This window comes from Myotis davidii, unplaced genomic scaffold, assembly GCF_000327345.1.
Source record: "Myotis davidii unplaced genomic scaffold, ASM32734v1 scaffold590, whole genome shotgun sequence".
NCBI lineage: Eukaryota > Metazoa > Chordata > Mammalia > Chiroptera > Vespertilionidae > Myotis > Myotis davidii.
Genome location: NW_006282381.1, coordinates 703,416 through 719,845, shown reverse-complemented (window position 1 = coordinate 719,845; position 16,430 = coordinate 703,416). Strand labels below are relative to the sequence as shown.

The 16,430-nt window shown below is 60.0% G+C and overlaps 1 protein-coding gene across 2 annotated transcripts in view; it reads right to left on the bottom strand.

Moving 5' to 3' along the window:
• Window positions 1-266: 266 nt before the first annotated feature.
• KATNB1 (katanin p80 (WD repeat containing) subunit B 1) overlaps window positions 267-16,430 on the bottom strand; it is a 16,353-nt gene continuing 189 nt past the window's right edge. The window contains exons 2-20 of one of the 2 annotated variants that reach the window (XM_006752874.2): window positions 15,251-15,537; window positions 12,533-12,663; window positions 9,616-9,733; window positions 6,571-6,671; window positions 5,729-5,770; window positions 5,075-5,158; window positions 4,752-4,867; window positions 4,297-4,368; window positions 3,996-4,146; window positions 3,670-3,860; window positions 3,431-3,561; window positions 3,049-3,099; window positions 2,407-2,474; window positions 2,155-2,274; window positions 1,921-2,070; window positions 1,407-1,483; window positions 1,255-1,329; window positions 932-1,048; window positions 267-679 (exon numbers count right to left, since the gene is read on the bottom strand). In XM_006752874.2, the coding sequence (XP_006752937.1) occupies window positions 547-679; window positions 932-1,048; window positions 1,255-1,329; window positions 1,407-1,483; window positions 1,921-2,070; window positions 2,155-2,274; window positions 2,407-2,474; window positions 3,049-3,099; window positions 3,431-3,561; window positions 3,670-3,860; window positions 3,996-4,146; window positions 4,297-4,368; window positions 4,752-4,867; window positions 5,075-5,158; window positions 5,729-5,770; window positions 6,571-6,671; window positions 9,616-9,733; window positions 12,533-12,663; window positions 15,251-15,290 (1,968 nt within the window). In that variant the 5' untranslated portion in view covers window positions 15,291-15,537 and the 3' untranslated portion in view covers window positions 267-546. Of the gene's footprint in view, window positions 680-931; window positions 1,049-1,254; window positions 1,330-1,406; window positions 1,484-1,920; window positions 2,071-2,154; window positions 2,275-2,406; window positions 2,475-3,048; window positions 3,100-3,430; window positions 3,562-3,669; window positions 3,861-3,995; window positions 4,147-4,296; window positions 4,369-4,751; window positions 4,868-5,074; window positions 5,159-5,728; window positions 5,771-6,570; window positions 6,672-9,615; window positions 9,734-12,532; window positions 12,664-15,250; window positions 15,538-16,430 lie in introns of those variants that run through there. The other variant, XM_015558966.1, reaches the window with a different exon arrangement.

Below are 16,430 nucleotides of genomic sequence, written 5' to 3'. Positions count from 1 at the left end.
GGTCCTGGCATCCTGCAGCTGTCGGCTTGGAGGCATCCACAGGACAGCTGGGAGTGTGGCTGAGACGGGATGGGGGCCGCCTCTCACCTGTCTCCCAGCCGAGGGGGAAGACTTCCCCAGAATAAGTCTGAAGCTGCCCTTTCCTGTTGGCCTGGCACTCTGCTGCCCCCTGCTGGCCACACAGCCTGGCGCAAGCCTCTGCCTGCAATCCTGCACCTGGGAGAGCCCTGTGGCCAGAGATGCCCCTTCGGGCAAGAAAACCAGGGAATAATTACAAATTTAATAAAATTTGTCTTATAAATTACAGCAGCAGCCCCAGGGCTTGGTTGGCTGCCCCAAGAAGCAAGAATTAGGCAAAGCTGGGCAGCCATAGCTGGACAGAAGTTGTCTGAGTTCAGGGCTGTGGAGGTGGCCAGTGGGCCAGCGCCGCCGCCTCCAGGATGGCCACAGGGCAGAAGCTCATGGGCCGGTGGGTGCACAGGTAACAGGAGTGGGGGTGGAGGCCAGGCCCCGAGGGTTGCCTGGTGCCGCCATCCAGTGGGTTCCTCAGTCCAAACTGGCCATGAGCAGGTGCAGCTCCCGGAAGGCACTGCCGTGGCGGCCACTCAGGCCCGACTTGGTCCTGACGAGGCTGCTGATGCTCTTGAGCTGCTTATAGCAGAGCCGGCACTTGTGCAGCCTGTGGGCAGAGGGAGCACTAACCACTCCCGCCGCGCTCCCAGGCCGTGCCAGGTGACACCCGGGCTCAGGGCAGAGCCAGCTATGGAGGAACCCAAGCTCTGGCTCACCCCACCCTCCCTCCTGAGTTGGGGGTTTGTCCCAGGCAGTGACCTTCTGTAATAGCTGTAGCAGCAGGGCCATCAACAGTGGGCTGTGTGCCTCACCTGGCCTGGCACCCCTGCCCTAACAGGCACACTGCCTGGTCCCTCACCTCTCTTCCCGGCTGATGTCGACACCCACAGAGGGCGGGGCTGCCAGGATGTCAGTGATGAGGGGCAGAAAGCGCTGTAGGATCAGCTTCAGGGAGGTGCAGCCCGTCTGGACATAGCTGCAGAGGCAGGCGGATGGATGGAGCCACAGACAGACAGACAGCAAGTACACAGGGGCAGAGGATGAGAGGCAGCACGGGCTTGTTTCCACCGTGGCCTCGGGAACTTGCAGTGGGCAGCACAGCCACCTCCCGTGGGCACCCCCTGGGGGTCTGCCCAAGCCTCTGTCCTCCCTGCTGTGAGGAGGCGGGGCTTCTCTGCGTACCTCTCATACTTGCTCTGCAGGAGCTTCTCGATCTGCGGCAGGACCGTGGTGCAGAGGTCCAGCTTCCACAGGGAGCTGGGGAGAGGCCGGGACAGGTGCCCTCAGCACCCAGCCCTGCCTGTTCCACCCACTCACCCCCTGCAGCCACTTACGCTTTCTGGTTGACGATGTTAAGGAGGTCCACCACCACCGACAGGTCATTGATGGCTATGGCTGAGTCCACCGACGTCTGTGTAAACAGAGCGCCCGTCAGGACAGGGAGAGGGCCCCTGCTGGGTGTGGTGTGTGTGTGAGGGGCCTTATTGTGGGGGAGTGATAAAGCCACCTGAGATGACAGAGGACAGGGAGAGGGCCCCTGCCAGGCGTGTGTGGCTTTATTGGGGGATAGTGATAAGGCCACCTGAGATGACAGAGGACAGGGAGAGGGGCCCTGCCAGGCGTGTGTGGCTTTATTGGGGGATAGTGATAAGGCCACCTGAGAGGATCAGCACAGGCCAGGCCCAGGGGTAGGTGTGCAATAAATGGCAGCTTGTGATGAGAATGGAAGCGATCAAGTCAGCCAGTGTGGTGACGGGCTGCCTGCCCCCCACCGGCCAGTTCCTGTGGCCCTCTCCCAAGTCAGGCCCTAAGCCCAGGGCAGGGGCAGGGGCAGGGGCAGGCGCTTGCCTTGATGTCGCCCGTGGTCCACACGGCCCTCACGGTGTCCAAGTTCTTGTGGCGGCTGGTGAGCACCACGCACATGGTGTCGTGGCCTTTGCGGATTTGCGACATGGCATCCTCGTCGACCAGCTCTGTCTGCTGGGGGATCTTCACCGCCTGTGGGACAAGCCCAGATGCTGGCAACGAAGCTCTGCCCTCGCCCACGGGCCTCCCCGCACCCTGGGCCGGGCCCACACTCACAGGCAGGAAGTCGGAGGCCTTCAGGCCGATGGGCTCGTTCCGGGCGGCAGGGATGATGGCAGGCTCAGCCTTGGGCGCGGGGGTGGAAGTGACGACCTGGGACCAGGGTGGGACCTCGAGCTGGAGGGGTCGGAGGCTCAGCGGACAGCCAGCCTGAGGGCTCCCTCGCTGCCCCCCAGGTGGGAAGCCCCTCACCCTGGTTCAGGGCTCCAGCCCCTCTGAGTCTCACACACGCCCTCTCCCCAGACATACGTTTGGCACCGGGAACTGCGTGTCCATGGCTGGGCTGGGCTGTGCTGCCTCCTTGGCTGTGGCCACGTCTGGGGGCAGAAGGAAAAGATTTCTGGTCAGGAAGAAGGCAGGGGGGGAACCTGGACCCCATCTGTAACCGAGGGGGACAGGGCAGGAGCCAGCGGGCAGTGGAGAGGGAGACGTCAGCAGTGTGGGTCCTGGGGAGGCCTAAGGGCAGGGGCTGGACTGTCCCCCACTTTCCACCTACCCAGTCCCAGGCCTGGCAGAAAGCAGGCATCTAGCCCTGTGAGTCGATGGGACCAGGGAGCTCCAGGGTGGGGCGATCTGCCAGCTCACTAGGAATGTGTGTGCCGGGGGCGCTGGTGGTGAGGGGCTGAGAGCCACAAGGCCCCCATCTATAGCGGGCCCAGCTTGTCCCTCCACAGCACGTGTCCTGTTTCTGGACTCATCTGTGGGCTTGGGAGGAGCACCTGCCTACCCTGTTCACACCTAACCACCAGGGACTAGCCCGGGGCCTGGCACATAGTAGGTGCTCTCGAGTGAGTGGCAGAGGCTGAATCTGTGCCACAGAGGGGAAGGCAAGGGCTCGGAGGGGAGAGGACTGAGGAGCTGGAAGCCCAGCTCTGCCCCACCCTGACTCACCATCCTCTGGGGGTGCTGGGAAGGGCTCGCTTCTTCGAGGTGGTGTCCGACCTGTAGAGGGGAGAGTGGTTGGGGACTCGTGTCAGCTGCCCAGGGTTCCTGTCTGCGTCCCCAGGGCCCTGTCAGGACTTGGGGGATGCACTTGGGGGCCCACAAACCCTCAGTCCCGCCCCTTCCCACCCATTCGCCCCTGTGGTGGGCAGGGCACTGAGTGGCTGCCAGGGCTCTGCCAGGGCCTAGAGTTCCTGGGGAGAGAGCTGGCCTGGTGTGTGTGGGTTAGGAACTAAGGGAGCTGCATGGCTGCCGTCTCCAGAAAGGATCATCTGCATTTCACAGGTGGGGTGCTAGGGTTCACGGAGGGGCGGGGGAAGCCAGGCCTCACTGATGCTGTTCTTGGGCTGGAAGATCTCATTGTAGTCCTCCGCGTTCTGAATCTCCGCACGAGACTCCCGCTCGTCCCGGTCGTCCTCGCTGCTGGGGCTGCGGCGCTCGCTCTCCGAGTTCTGCTTCACCCTGCGGGCGGCACGAGGAGGACGGATAGGCCAGTGAGGCCAGGCTTGGTCCCCCAAAGCTTTCCCAGGGTCAGACCCATGTCCTGTGCCCCGCGAGCCCCGAGCCCACCTCTGAGGCTTGCTGCAGGTTGTGCTGGGCCGCTCGTAGATACGCCGCAGGGGGGCGGTGGGGAGGGGCGGCTGCTGCGTCAGGAGCCGGCTGTCCTGCACGGGGTCCTGGGCCTCCGTGCCTGTCCTGGTGACCCGGGTCAGGTCCACCACATAAGAGGAGACGTTGCTCTGGGCGAAGGCCACGCCTATCTGCAGGAAGCAGCAGAGCAGCGGCTAGGGGATGGGTGGGCAGGATCCCCGCAGGGCCGGTGGGAGTGGGTCCTGCTGGGCTTGTGGGAGCAGCTGGGCAGGCGGAGGGAGGGTGGGTGCGGGCGGCGGCCTCACCAGCTGGTTATTGCAGATGGCCAGGTCGGCCACCTTGCCCCAGTTGACGAGGACCACGTCAAAGCAGCGCTCGGGCTCCCAGCCGTAGACGCGCAACGAGTCCTGGCAGCCGCTGTACAGGCAGCAGCCGTCGGGGTTGAAGAGGATGCTCCTGGGCAGGCGAGAGAGGGCCATGGGTCCCAGGAACCGGGGAGGCTGCGGGGAGCCCGGGACAGGAGGGAGCAGAAGCTGAGAGGGAAAGCCCACCCGCATCCACCTCATCCCCCAGGAAGGGCTGCCCACCGCCCAGTGGCCTGCGTACCTGACAGGCCCCGGCTCCCCTTCGATGCAGCTCACCACCTGGAATTTCTCCAGGTCCCAGAAGCGGATGGTCCTGCAAAGGCAGCCAGGTTGTGCTGGGAAGCCAGAGCCCTGGCTCCACACAGGCCTTCTCTCCCCCTATTACCCGCCCCCCCCCCCCAGAACCCCTCAGGGCCAATAAGAGCAATGCCTTGGGCCAGGGCTGGCCCTGGACAGGCAGGGGGAGGGGACACAGTGGGAGGCCAACATGGGCCTTGGACTGGACATGCCCTTGAAGGCCCAGGACACAGGCCGGGAACCAAAGTCCCACTTGGGCTGGCAGTTGCTCAGCCTACAGAGGCCCATCAGGCATATGACACCCTGGGACAGAGACAGATGGGGACAGATATACATACACTCAGGCAGAGATGTGAGGAGCGGCAGTCACAGGCGACGGGCCCTGCTTCTCCTTCTCACCTGTCAGAGCTGCCGGAAGCCAGGAGGTACTCGTTGGGGTGAAACTCCACCACGTTGACGGGCCCCGTGTGGCCAGGGAACTCGGACATCATTTTGCCGGCAGTCAGATCCCAGAGCTAGGGCAGGGCGGGTGGAGGTCAGGACCAGGCCGGGCACCGCAGCTGCCCGCTCTCCCTCCGGTCCAGCCCAGGCTCTGTCCACACACCACCTTCCCATCCGCACAGCTTGGGACAGCAACCCCAAGGAGGGCGGTGGGGACCAGCCTGAGTGTGACCAGCAGCCGCCAGGCCCCAGCCCTGGGCCCGGGTCCGGCTGGGAGCTACCTTCACTGTGTGGTCATCTGCAGCCGATGCCAACCACTTCCCGTCGGGGCTGAACCGGAGACACCGCACGGCCTGGCTGTGCCCCTGAGGAGGACAGAGCACCGGCTCACCCTCGGGGCCTGGCCCAGGACCCTCCCTCCCCACCACCCCACTCCATCCGGCCTTCGACAAGCAGTGCGTCCTGGGGTGCAGGCAATGAGGCGAAGACATGTAGGAGATGCCACAGAGGGACACTTCCCAGGGGGACTATGGACTCCCAGGCCTGCAGGGGCTCCAGGAAACCAAGACTGCACGGTCAGTCTTATGCTTCTTTTTAGAGTTAAGGGCCCTCTCTTCATGTCAAAGGGTCTAAAAACCTCTAAAAATAAAGTAATAAAAATCTCTAAAAATAATTGTTAAGCTTAGTGCTTCCAAACCCCTATGAACAGGCACCCCTCCCATGACCACACCGGCTCCCTGCCTGTAAAGCCAGGCACGGAGCACAACGGTTTGGTGAGCGCGGTTCTGGGGGATTCGTGGAGAGCTGGCGTCCAGGTGGACCACGCACAGCACCCTGCTCTGCTCGATTCACGTTTCTCACGCTCTCCCCCACGTTGGACGGCAATGCCCTCCAGCCCCTGCCAGTGGGCACCACATGCTCCATGCCTTCCTTACCCTGTACCGGAAGACACAGCCTTTCCTCCTGATGTCCCAGAGCTGCGGGGAGAGGAGCAGAGGGGCAGTCAGCACAGGTACAACCAAGGCTGGGCTTAGGGTGGGGGGCCTAAAGCCTGGGCCGGAAGCCAGGGTGTGGCTGTGAACAGAGAAGGGACCTGGGTGCCTCCAAGTCAGTGATGGTGAACCTATGACACACATGTCAGAGGTGACACGCGAACTCATTTTTTTGGTTGATTTTTCTTTGTTAAATGGCATTTATATAAAATCAATATCAAAAATATAAATCTTTGTTTTACTATGGTTGCAAATTCAAAAAATTTCTATATGTGACACGGCACCAGAGTTAAGTTAGGGTTTTTCAAAATGCTGACACATGGAGCTCAAAAGGTTCGCCGTCACTGCTCTAAGTCATTACACCCCAAAATGACAGAGGTCTGGAAACTGCTCACTGAAGCTGGGAATTCCGCTTGGCCGGCATGACTCTGATTGAGCGCTGACCTATGAACCAGGAGGTCATGGTCCAGTTCCCAGGTGGGGCACATGCCTGGGTTGTGTACTTAATCCCAAGTAGGGGGCATGCAGGAGGCAGCTGATCAATGATTCTCATCATTGTTTCTCTCTCTCTCCCTCTCCCTTCCTCTCTGAAATCAATAAAAACCTATTTTAAAAAATAAAACTGGGAATTCCAAGCAGAAATGTCACACCTCCCTTCTCTAGGAGGGTGTGAACGTTGCCGCACAGAGAAGACACCCCCACAAGGAGCTGAAAACCCACCCCTCAGGCAGGACATGCCATCCCGCTGCCAGCCAGCGGAGACACAGGGCTGAGGGGCATCTCACCTTGATGTTGGTGTCCTGGGAACCCGAGGCCACAAACTCGCCGTAGGGGTGGAAATCCAGGCTGCAGATGTTGGCCTTGTGTCCCACGAGTGTGCGAAGAACTAACAAGAGAAGCAGAGACGCTGGCTTGAGAGCAAACAAGACAGCCAGTGCAGAAAGGCTGTTGTGCTTGTGTGTGGGGGCTTTAACACTGAAGAATAACACGGATTTTAAAAATTGGGGTGAAAATCAGCCAGGGTCCTACCACCCTAACAGCTAATTTCCCTTTTCCCTGCTTAAGACAGCCATTTCTGATATTACCTGTACCTCCGGGAAATGCATCGCACCCCCCAGCTTTTGCTCTGGGCTTGTCCCAGTGTGTTTTTGAGAGCAAAGCGGGGAGGGAGATATCAGGCAAAGGGCAGTGGTGGGCAAAGCACCTCCCCCCCACCCAAACCAAGTAGGGCGAGTGGAGGGTGCGCCAGGTGTGGCCCTGGAGGGAGGTGGCTGTGAGGACAGGCTGTGAGGACTGAGAGGACACGGGGGGACATGCTGGGCCTCAGAACCTCAGGGGTGAGGGGCAGATCTGTTGCCCCAGGAAACCATGACTCTCACCTTTCAAGGTTCTGTAGGCAGCTCCATAGCCCAACTCAGCCCACAGGCAAACCCTGTTTGTCTCTGGTACAAATCAAATTTGTCTCCTTGTTCTGGCCTCGTGTGTCTTGCTTTTTAAAAGATTTATAATTTACTGTCTGCATGAAACTGATCCCCCGTGAGAGCTGGGGCAGACAGGGACAGGCGCCCAGCCATCCTGAGGTGTGAGCCAAGGTGAAGCGGGTGCTGGGAGGTAGCGAGCTCTCCTCAAGGTGGTCACATGCCACCGGGGCTCAGCACCGCGTTTCTGGTCAAGGCGGCCTCGGGCACACGCTGCCCCGTCTAGGCCTGGAGGGGGGCAGACTGCTGGCTCCTGCTTCAGCCCATGGGCTCTGCATCCCACAGCAAGGTTTCCGAAATCCTGCCCCGCCCCGAGAGGATGTGGCGCGCCCCACCCTGCGTGGGCCGGCTTCATGGGATCCCGGCTGACCCACCCTCGCCCTCTGGCTGTGCCATGGAAAGCAGGCAGGACCACATTCTTCCGGCGTGACTTCTGCCCTCGCTCTTCTGTCCCAGGGAAAGGCCGGGTCACCGGAGCTGCAGAGGAGGCCTCTGGGGTGTGTACCCCACTCGGGAACCTCCCAGCCAAGCAGCTGCTCATCCTTCCCGAAACCCTCCAGTGATGGGCTGCCTTCAGAGCAACCGACGTGAACCCCTTCTGTGGCCTGTCACTGCCACGCACGCCATGATGGGCCCGAGGTCTCAGCTCTTCCTGCTGCGGCTGCTGAGGGCAAGCCGCTCCCCCTTCAGAGAAACTCCCCAAACGGAGGCACCTGATGACAGCGGAGAGCACGGGGATGGGAGTTCTGACCTCGGGATTCCAGTCCCAGCTTCCGCCACCCCCAGCCAGAGGGTCCTCACGGAGGCCCCGTGTGCCCATCTGACAAATAAGGGGCCCTCCCAGCCTGGCTCTGCCTCAGAGTCACCTGGCGGCTCACTGAAAGCCAGGTCCTGGGCCCACCCCACTTCCGAGTCACGTTCGCTGGGAGTGGGGTCTGGGCCATGTGTTTTAACGAGCTTGAGGGCAGCCATCGTGGGGACTCCACACCCAGGAATTCCAGACAGAGGTCTTCAGTTTCCACTCCGTGCCCACCTTGGGGAGCGCTCACGCTTCCCTTACACGTGAAGTGGCTGTGTCTGAGAACGCACAGCACCCCGTCTTCCCTTTTGTTCCCTGCTCCTCAGCGCACAGTGAATGGCGGGTGCGGTCCGCCGGGATTCGGGTCCAGGAAGAGGCTTCCCGGGTGGAGAACTGCCTTCCTCCGAGCCTTTCTGCTGTCTCCGCTGGTTCCACCCTGGCCCCTTGGGTCCAGCGATGCCCCAGCACAGACGCTGTGGGTCCTGCGTGCGGCCAGGCAGTGGGAGTGTTCTGAGACGCTAAGCATGCAGCCCACACCAGGGGGCAAATAGCACCCATGAGGCCTGGGGCGCCATCTTCCTGTAGAGCCACCTACACAAGAAGACCACTGCCCTTGGCAGAATGACCCTGGCCACTGAGTGTGTGTGGCTGACAGCCACCGTCCTGCAGCAGAGGCAGAGCACGCATCACAGGAGGAGCCCGGAGACCTGCAAGTCTCAGCCAGGCATGGGGCGGGGGGGCGGGGGGGGGCGGTCAATTCTGGGAAAAGCAGCCTTGGCAACCCCACGCCAGTTTCCTCTCCCCTCCAGCGGTGGCCCCCACCCGGCACGCTGGAAATCCAGACCAGCGGCAAGCAGCGAACCGTGAGCCCACGGGCTTTCCTTGGGCCTCTCAGGGTTGGCCTGCAGTGTTCTGTGCTAACATATGCAGTGCTTTCAGGAAGAAACTACAGCATAACCATGTTGTTTAGAAAGGTGGAGGGACTGAGCAAAACACCAGGTTAGAGGGCAGAGGCTGAGGCCTCTGAGAAGGGGAAGGAGTGGGAAAGGCTTCCTCTTTTCGTTGTGAATGTCTGTACAACCACCGGTATCTGCCTTCTTACACTCTGACTCCTATAAAGGCGAAAACTAAACTACAACAAACAGCGCAGGAACCAGAGGGCTGGCCGCCCAGCCCATCCTGCAGGCGGCAGTGAGCCGAAGCTAGTGGGGCTGCCCCGTCCGGCCACCCACTCCCCAGTGTGCCCCACACGCCACCTCGCTCCTATGTGGCCCCTGGTGGCACCTGATGTCCTTCCAGGTTCTGAATCCACAAAGACACCCACACGCCCATCCACACAGCTGTCCACTCGGACATTTACCAGGCGCCTCCTTGGTGCCAGCATTCAGAGATGGGGGCGGGTGGGGTCACCACTCTGGCCAGTGTCCCAAGGCGGAAGCACCCCACCTAGTCAGGATGGGCTTCCTGGAGGAAGCGACGGGTCAGGAGCCCGAGACTGCAGGGTGCAGGGGGCAGGGGGCATTGGGGAAGGGGCATTGAGCGCAGACACCTACTTTTGGCAGCTTCCAGGTCCCAGACGCGGATGGAGCCCGACTGGGAGCCGGCCACAATGAGCTCCTCGGGGGTGTTGAGGCGGACACTCTCCACCGGGGACGTGTGACCCGTCAGGCTCTGGGGAGAGAGGGTGGCAGCTTCAGTGCACTTCGTGGACAGACCCCCAGCTGCTGCCCCAAACTATGGGTCCCCAGGAAGTGTGTCAGCGAGAAGTGGCCCAAGAGACGGACGGCTGAGCAGCCGCTTCTCCGGCCTCAGCTCGCAGGGCTAAACGTGGGCCAGACCCCGTCACACTCCAACCCCTGCCACTGCTCACTGTGCTCCTGACAGACGCCACCTGCAGAAATGGCCCTGGGCCCCTTGGGGGGGGCAGCTGACCCTTTAGCCTGAGTCCAAACCACGGCCCACGGGGCTCTGTTCCATCTCATGCTCTGCTGACCCGTGCACCTCAGGAGGGGAACCATGGCAGAAGTGAGGCGGCACCCCTCTCTCCCCTCCGAAATGCCTGGGTCTCCGCGCGCTGTCCCCGCTGGAGGACCCAGCCACGCTCCCAGGAGGGGCTCTCAGAACCCGCAGCTTGGGAGTGACTTTGCTGCCAAACACAGAGTCTCCCCCAACTCAGAGCTGGGGAGCTGGGCCAGGCTGAGCCCAGGAAGGAGAGGAGGAAAGTGCTGGCGTTTCCAGCCTTCTGGAGAGGCCGGATCTGGAACCCATGGTGCCTGTCACTTCCACCCAGCATCATAGTGACACCATCAGTGTTTGCTGACACCCTTCCCCCTGGGGGTTGGGGACAGTAGGGAAAACTGCTCCTCAGTGGAACCTCCCCACGGCCAGACAGCTACAAGCAGCTGGTCCGACTCCCAAATGTCACTGGCAGAGTATCCCTGGGTACGCACTCCACGGAGGGCACTGGGCATATCCACCCACATTGAGAAACGCCCATTCCCGCACACGCGGGACACGTGTACAACACACCCACGGTCACTCACTGCAGCGAATCTCTTGGACCAAAGGCCGGAAACAACACAAATACCCGTCCCAGGACACTGTCATCATGGTCACCCATGCAATCAACGGGGCAACCGCAGCCTATGGTCCAGACTAACCTCCATGACACGCACAGGTGGAAAGAGATGGAGACAGTGTGTACAGTGTGAAGCCACTGGTATAAAGGGGGGAGGGAAGCAGACATGAACATCCGCCCCTGAACGTAGGAAGTCATTCTGGAAGGATGGAAGGACAGGAAGCAGGAGCGAGGCTGTCTCCGGGGAGGGAGGTGGGGGAGGGGAAGGAGATGGTTCACTGTTGACCGAGTATCATCTGGACGTTGAACATGAGGTCACACACTCCAAAACGCACAGAAACAGATCAGTGAACTGCTGCCGCGGGAGCCGCAGAGCACAGACCTGAGGTGAGAAAGAACTCGGCAGATTTGAGGCCCTGCAAGGCCTGGTCTGTGGAGAGCCTGGGGGAGGGGGGAGCTCGGCTGAGGCCCTTGGGGGCCTGTGGCTGCACCAGGTGTGAGGAGGTAGGTCTAGACCCCAAACTGTCCCCTGTGCTTCTCTGAGGACGAGCGCCTGGGCTCACCTCATGTCCACTTTTGGTCGGTCTTTGCTGAGTTTTCTCAAATTGTGTACGTTACTTTGTCATTCAGGGGCAGGGCACATTTAAACTTAAAAACAAAGGGAAACAAAACAAAGGGATTTCAATTCTGTTCTGAACTCAATTGCCATCATCTGGACCCCTGGCTGTGGTCTGGGTCAGATCTCGGTTCTCTGATGAATCTCCAAGTCAATGAGCTGTTTAAGTCTCTACTAATAAATACCACCTCCTATTTATTCTTTATCCTGACCTGGCCAAGAGTCAGGAGTGCGATTCCACCCCGTGCTGTGGGGCTGTGTGGGGAGAGAGCGAGGCCCGTGCTCCTGGTGGGAATGTGGATGGATTTCTGGAGGGCAATTTGACAACAGGTCTTGAAAGCTTTGTGAAAAGTGCACACCCTCGGATTTAATGCAACCATCACAGATCTGCTCACAGATTTAGCAGATGGGGACGTTTACCGCGTGACTGAGCAGAGTCAAAAGGCTGCAAGTGACCTCCGTGCCGGGAACAGGGCGGGGCCACGCCAATGCCAGCTCACTCCATGGCACACCACAAAGCCATTACAAATCATGTCATTAAAGGAGATGTTCTGACACAGGAAAATGCTTGCGTTTTGTATTTTTTAAAAACCAGGCCACAGGACAGTGAGAGAGCATTCTGGAAATATATTGCTATTTATTTCTGTGTGTGCACATGTGTGTGTGTTGGCATGTGTGTGTGACATAAATGCACAAGTCTGCACATGTGTGCATGTGCATGTCTGTGGATATCAGCACCTACAAGGACACAGACCAAAAGCCAACTGCAGTGGTCTTGGATAACGGGACTATGTATCTTTCATTTTTGCATTTTTCCTTCTTCGTGGTTTCCTGTTTTGGAACAGTTTTCAGCACTGAATGTAGCTGTGCAGCCAGGGGAAGTCTGATAAAGAACCAGCTCTCTGCCCACCCCAGGAAGGCGCCTGAAATCCTTCAGTGGAACGAGGTGGGAATATATCAGTCACCCCACACACAGCTGCCGGGTGGGTGGACGGGCCCTGGGCAGAGCGGGGGCAGGCTCCACTCATTTAGCCTCTCACACTGGAGCGCTGTCCACAGCCAGGTGACACCCCATGCCCGAGGATGGGCCACTGTCGCTGCCATCTGGGGTTGCCCTGGGCCTTCCTGAGCCGACAGCTGGGGGAGGCATGGATGTTCTGCTGTGTCCCCTACCCTCGGGACGGGCACCCAGAGGACAGGGTGCCTCACCACTACCCCATCCTGCCCACAGGCCCCTCCCGCCCCTTGTCCCCGCCCCCCGGCCGGCGAGGCTCACCATGATGCAGTTGGGCTTGTTGATGGACCACAGGTTGACGCGGCAGTCGTCCCCTCCTGTCGCCAGCAGCCGCCCGGAGCCTTTGCCCAGCACCAGTGAGGACACATTGCTGGCGTGGGCGACGATTTCCTCTACACAGGAAAGGACAGAGGGGAAGACAGTCAGGCCACAGTCAGGGGGCTTGATGGGCCACGCGGAGGAGGGGAGGGCCTGGCCCTGCTCGGCCATCGGCTCTGGCACCAGAAGCCCCTCTCGAGGGCTCTGCCCCTTGGCTCCCCTCTGGTGCCCAGACACCCCCTCTGACACCTGCTGACAAGGTAGGGCCTGGGCCTGAGACAGAAATGACTGTTTCTCAACTTCACTGACACCTGTCTCACCCTTAGACCTCGTGATTTTCTTTCCTTTTCTGCACATTAACTGGTAATATTACTGACTGACTATGCTCGATTTTTCATCTGGTAAGCGGAGTTACTAATAACACTGCCAGAACGTTGACCTATGAACCAGGAGGTCACAGTTCAGGTCCCGGTCAGGGCACATGCCCGAGTTGCGGGTTTCATCCCCAGTAGGGAACATGCAGGAGGCAGCCGATCATTGATTCTCTATCATTGATATTTCTTTTTCTCTCCCCCTTCCTCTCTAAAATCAATAAAAATATTTTTTAAATAAAAAAATAATAACAACAGTGCCTGGCTCAGTGAGTTGCTGAGGATTCAGTGAGAAGGTGCCTGTGAGCTGCTGGGTAGGCAGTGAGTGCTCTGTGGTTGTTAGGCAGGCTAAGGACTAGGCACCACCAAGACAGAGAGCACTGGGGCCCCAGGTGGGCAGAGGTGGGTGGGCTGCGTGAGGAGTGGGGGCAAGAGGCAGCCGACTGAGAGGTCTGGGTGTGACGGGGTGGGAGTGAGGGCTGACCAGACAGAGAGAGGGACGTAGGTCACTGTGGGCAGCCACAAGGGCCCCTGGCCTGGACGGCTGGGGCAGCAGTGGGGGCAGCAGACTACAGCCCCAGGGGCATCAATGCTCCAAAGGAAACAGAACACAGGCAAGGAACCAAGAGGCCGCTCAGGTCTCCCAGCTCTTCCCTGAGTGAGTTCCTTCCTGGAGGGAGGAGTAGACAAGACAGGTCTCCCCACTCAGGGGGAAAACCCTACCATGCCGACGCCCTGGGGTAACGAGGAGGCCTCAGTCTGCTAAAGTGCTGTGCGCTGAAACTCAGATGCCTGAGCACGTCACCGCCCACCTGAACACCGGATGGCTCGGCCTTGCCTTTCAGATAAAGCAAAGCGTCAAAGGGTGGGGTCCTCACCAGCCTCTGGGGCACCACATTCTCCCCAAGGCTGTGCTGCCGCCCTGAGCTCCTGCCAGGGCCTCTGCACGCAGTTTAGGCAGCCTACAATACTCCCCTACCCGATTCTCCATCACCAGGTAACCGCTTCAAAGCACAGCCCAGCTGAGAATTCACGGAGAGACGGAGGGGCGTGCTCCCAGGCTCTGGACCCCATTTCACAGGGACCTTTGTCTCTTTTGCCCCCGACCGCCTCCCTCGTGCCTGGTTCTCTGCTCAGGAAAGACCAGCTGCTGAAGGGGTAGGTACATAACCCTAATAAACAGAAAGCCACGCTGTCCAAAGTGTACCTTCCTTGGGAGCTGGTAACAGGATTCTCCCAGAACTCCCGGGCTTAGAGGAACGATTTGAAAATGGTCCAAACCTCTCATTTTACAAACGAGGACACTGAGGCCCAGCAAAGAGCTTCGCCCAAGTTCCCGCAGTTGAAAAGTGAAGGCCTGGCCCCAGCTCCTGACAACAGCCCAGGGCCAGTTCACAGCACAGGGTACCAGTCTGGGCCCCAGGTTTATACCCACCAGTCACTACAGACGGGGAATGACCCACAGAGGCACCGGCGAGGAGGGCCGCAGTCCTCACAGGGGATCCTCGAGATCCTCCCAGGGGGTCCCAGAGAACAAAACTGTTTTCTAACAACACTAAGATGGTAACTGACTTTGACGCCTTTGTTTGCTCCTAAGAACATAGTTTTCCAGAAGATGCTCGATGTGATGACATCATCATCAAGGGCATGTTGCACTCTGTGTTCTTGTTTGGAAATGTCTCGGTATCGCTGACGCGGTGAATAGTGAGCTCCCGTGAACAAGAACCCTTTGGGGTCCTCGGTACTTGGAGTACAAAGAGGTCCCCGGATCAGGGTCTGGCGCTGCCATAGGCAGTGATGGCGGCAGGGGTCGTGCTCACGCTCAGGCGCATCGCAGAGCCCGGTCAGCGTCCCTCTGCCAACCCTCTCACCCTGGCCCTCCGTCCCAGGGTGCCCTCAGCTGATGGCGGAAATCTGACTAGTGAGATGCCTGAAAGCGTCAAGAACATCTTTCAGGACTCTCGCCCCCTTCGCCTGTCAGCCTCAGTGGAACCCCTGCACTAAGCGCTTGATTATATGTGTTTTCTCACTTGAGTCTCACAGCAACGTAGACGTGACACCTTGCCGTGCAGACAGGAAACGAAGCCTGGGAGGTGAAGTCCCCCGGGCAGTGTTACCTGCCAAGTGCCAAGGTCAGGATTGGCATCTTGCTCTTACTCCAAGGCCCGGGGGGGTCTCCCCTTGCGCCAAGAATAGGAGACAAAGCTGGGGGTTCAGGCTCCCCCTCCCCCCAGCAACAAACAGCTCACAGGATACACGGGGGGAGAGAGAAAACAGGAGAGCCACTCACGCAATTTCCAGGCCGTCTTGGTGACCACCGGGGTGGCCATCCTCCGGCTGTCTGGCACTCGAAGCTCCACCCACGAAACAGAAGGCCTTCCTCCAGGGGTGGGGGTGGATCCCCCCCAGATCCACCAATCAAGTCGGCAGGGAGTCCCCACACATCCAGGCAGAGGGAATGCCTTTCTCGGGGACCAACTCTTCGCTTTAAATCATCCACGGCAGCAGCCTGTCCACGCCCGTCCGGATCCTGGATCATGGAATGTCAGGCTCGGGCCATCTCAGCTCAACACTGGGCTGGAACGCAAACAGAGGGGATGGCTTTTTAGGAAACACTTCGGGGGGGGGGGCGACCCTGATTTGCAGACTGTAGCTCCCTGCATCCCTGAGGCCACTGGATATGGACAGGCAGACACCCACCAAAGCCAGGAGCTGCACTGCAAATTGGGTTTGAGAAGCAGGAGCGGGGGCACCTCAGACAAGGTGACCTGGAACCCAGGGGAAGGGAAGGTCCTCCCAGAGGTCAGGATGATGGGAGGAGCTGGCTGCTGGCTGTAGATGAGACAGATTGCTGAGAGTCACTGTGTGGTCCGACTCGATGCAGAGGGGGTGGAGTCAAGGCTAAGCTGGGGGGCCCATGAGAGGCACCCTGGAGACAGGTGCTGAAGTCTTCTCTGGGGAGAATGTCAAACGGGGCCCCGCGGATCCAACCCCCCCGAGTTTGTGGCAAAGGAACCAATCCTGGTCCCCCAAATTCCCCAGGACGGTGCTGGGCACGAGCCGGTATGACTCCTCCATCCTGAAAGGCCACCCGAAGGTGCCTCCGACTGCTTCCTCCCAGCCCTTTCCCCAGGAAACCTCTCCTGCGCACCCCTGCGCCCCCCAGCCCTGCTCCTCTCGTCCTACACCCCTTCCTGCCTCCCGCGCCCCCCATTCACACACACCTTGTCTCCTGAGCTCCCTAACGTGGCCCCTGCCTCGCCAGACCCCCTTTCCTCCGCGTTCCCCTCAGCCACCAGGATTCCCATTCATTCACTCTCCTGCTTCCGGCGTCCCTAGTCACCCCCCAGCCACCCGCGGACCCCCAGCTCAGCTTCCGGCCTCCGGGGTTCTGCCCTCAGGCCTCCACGCCGGTCCCGCCCCTCCCGAGGCCAAGGCTGGTCCCTCGGCCGCCCCGGGTCCTCCCCCTC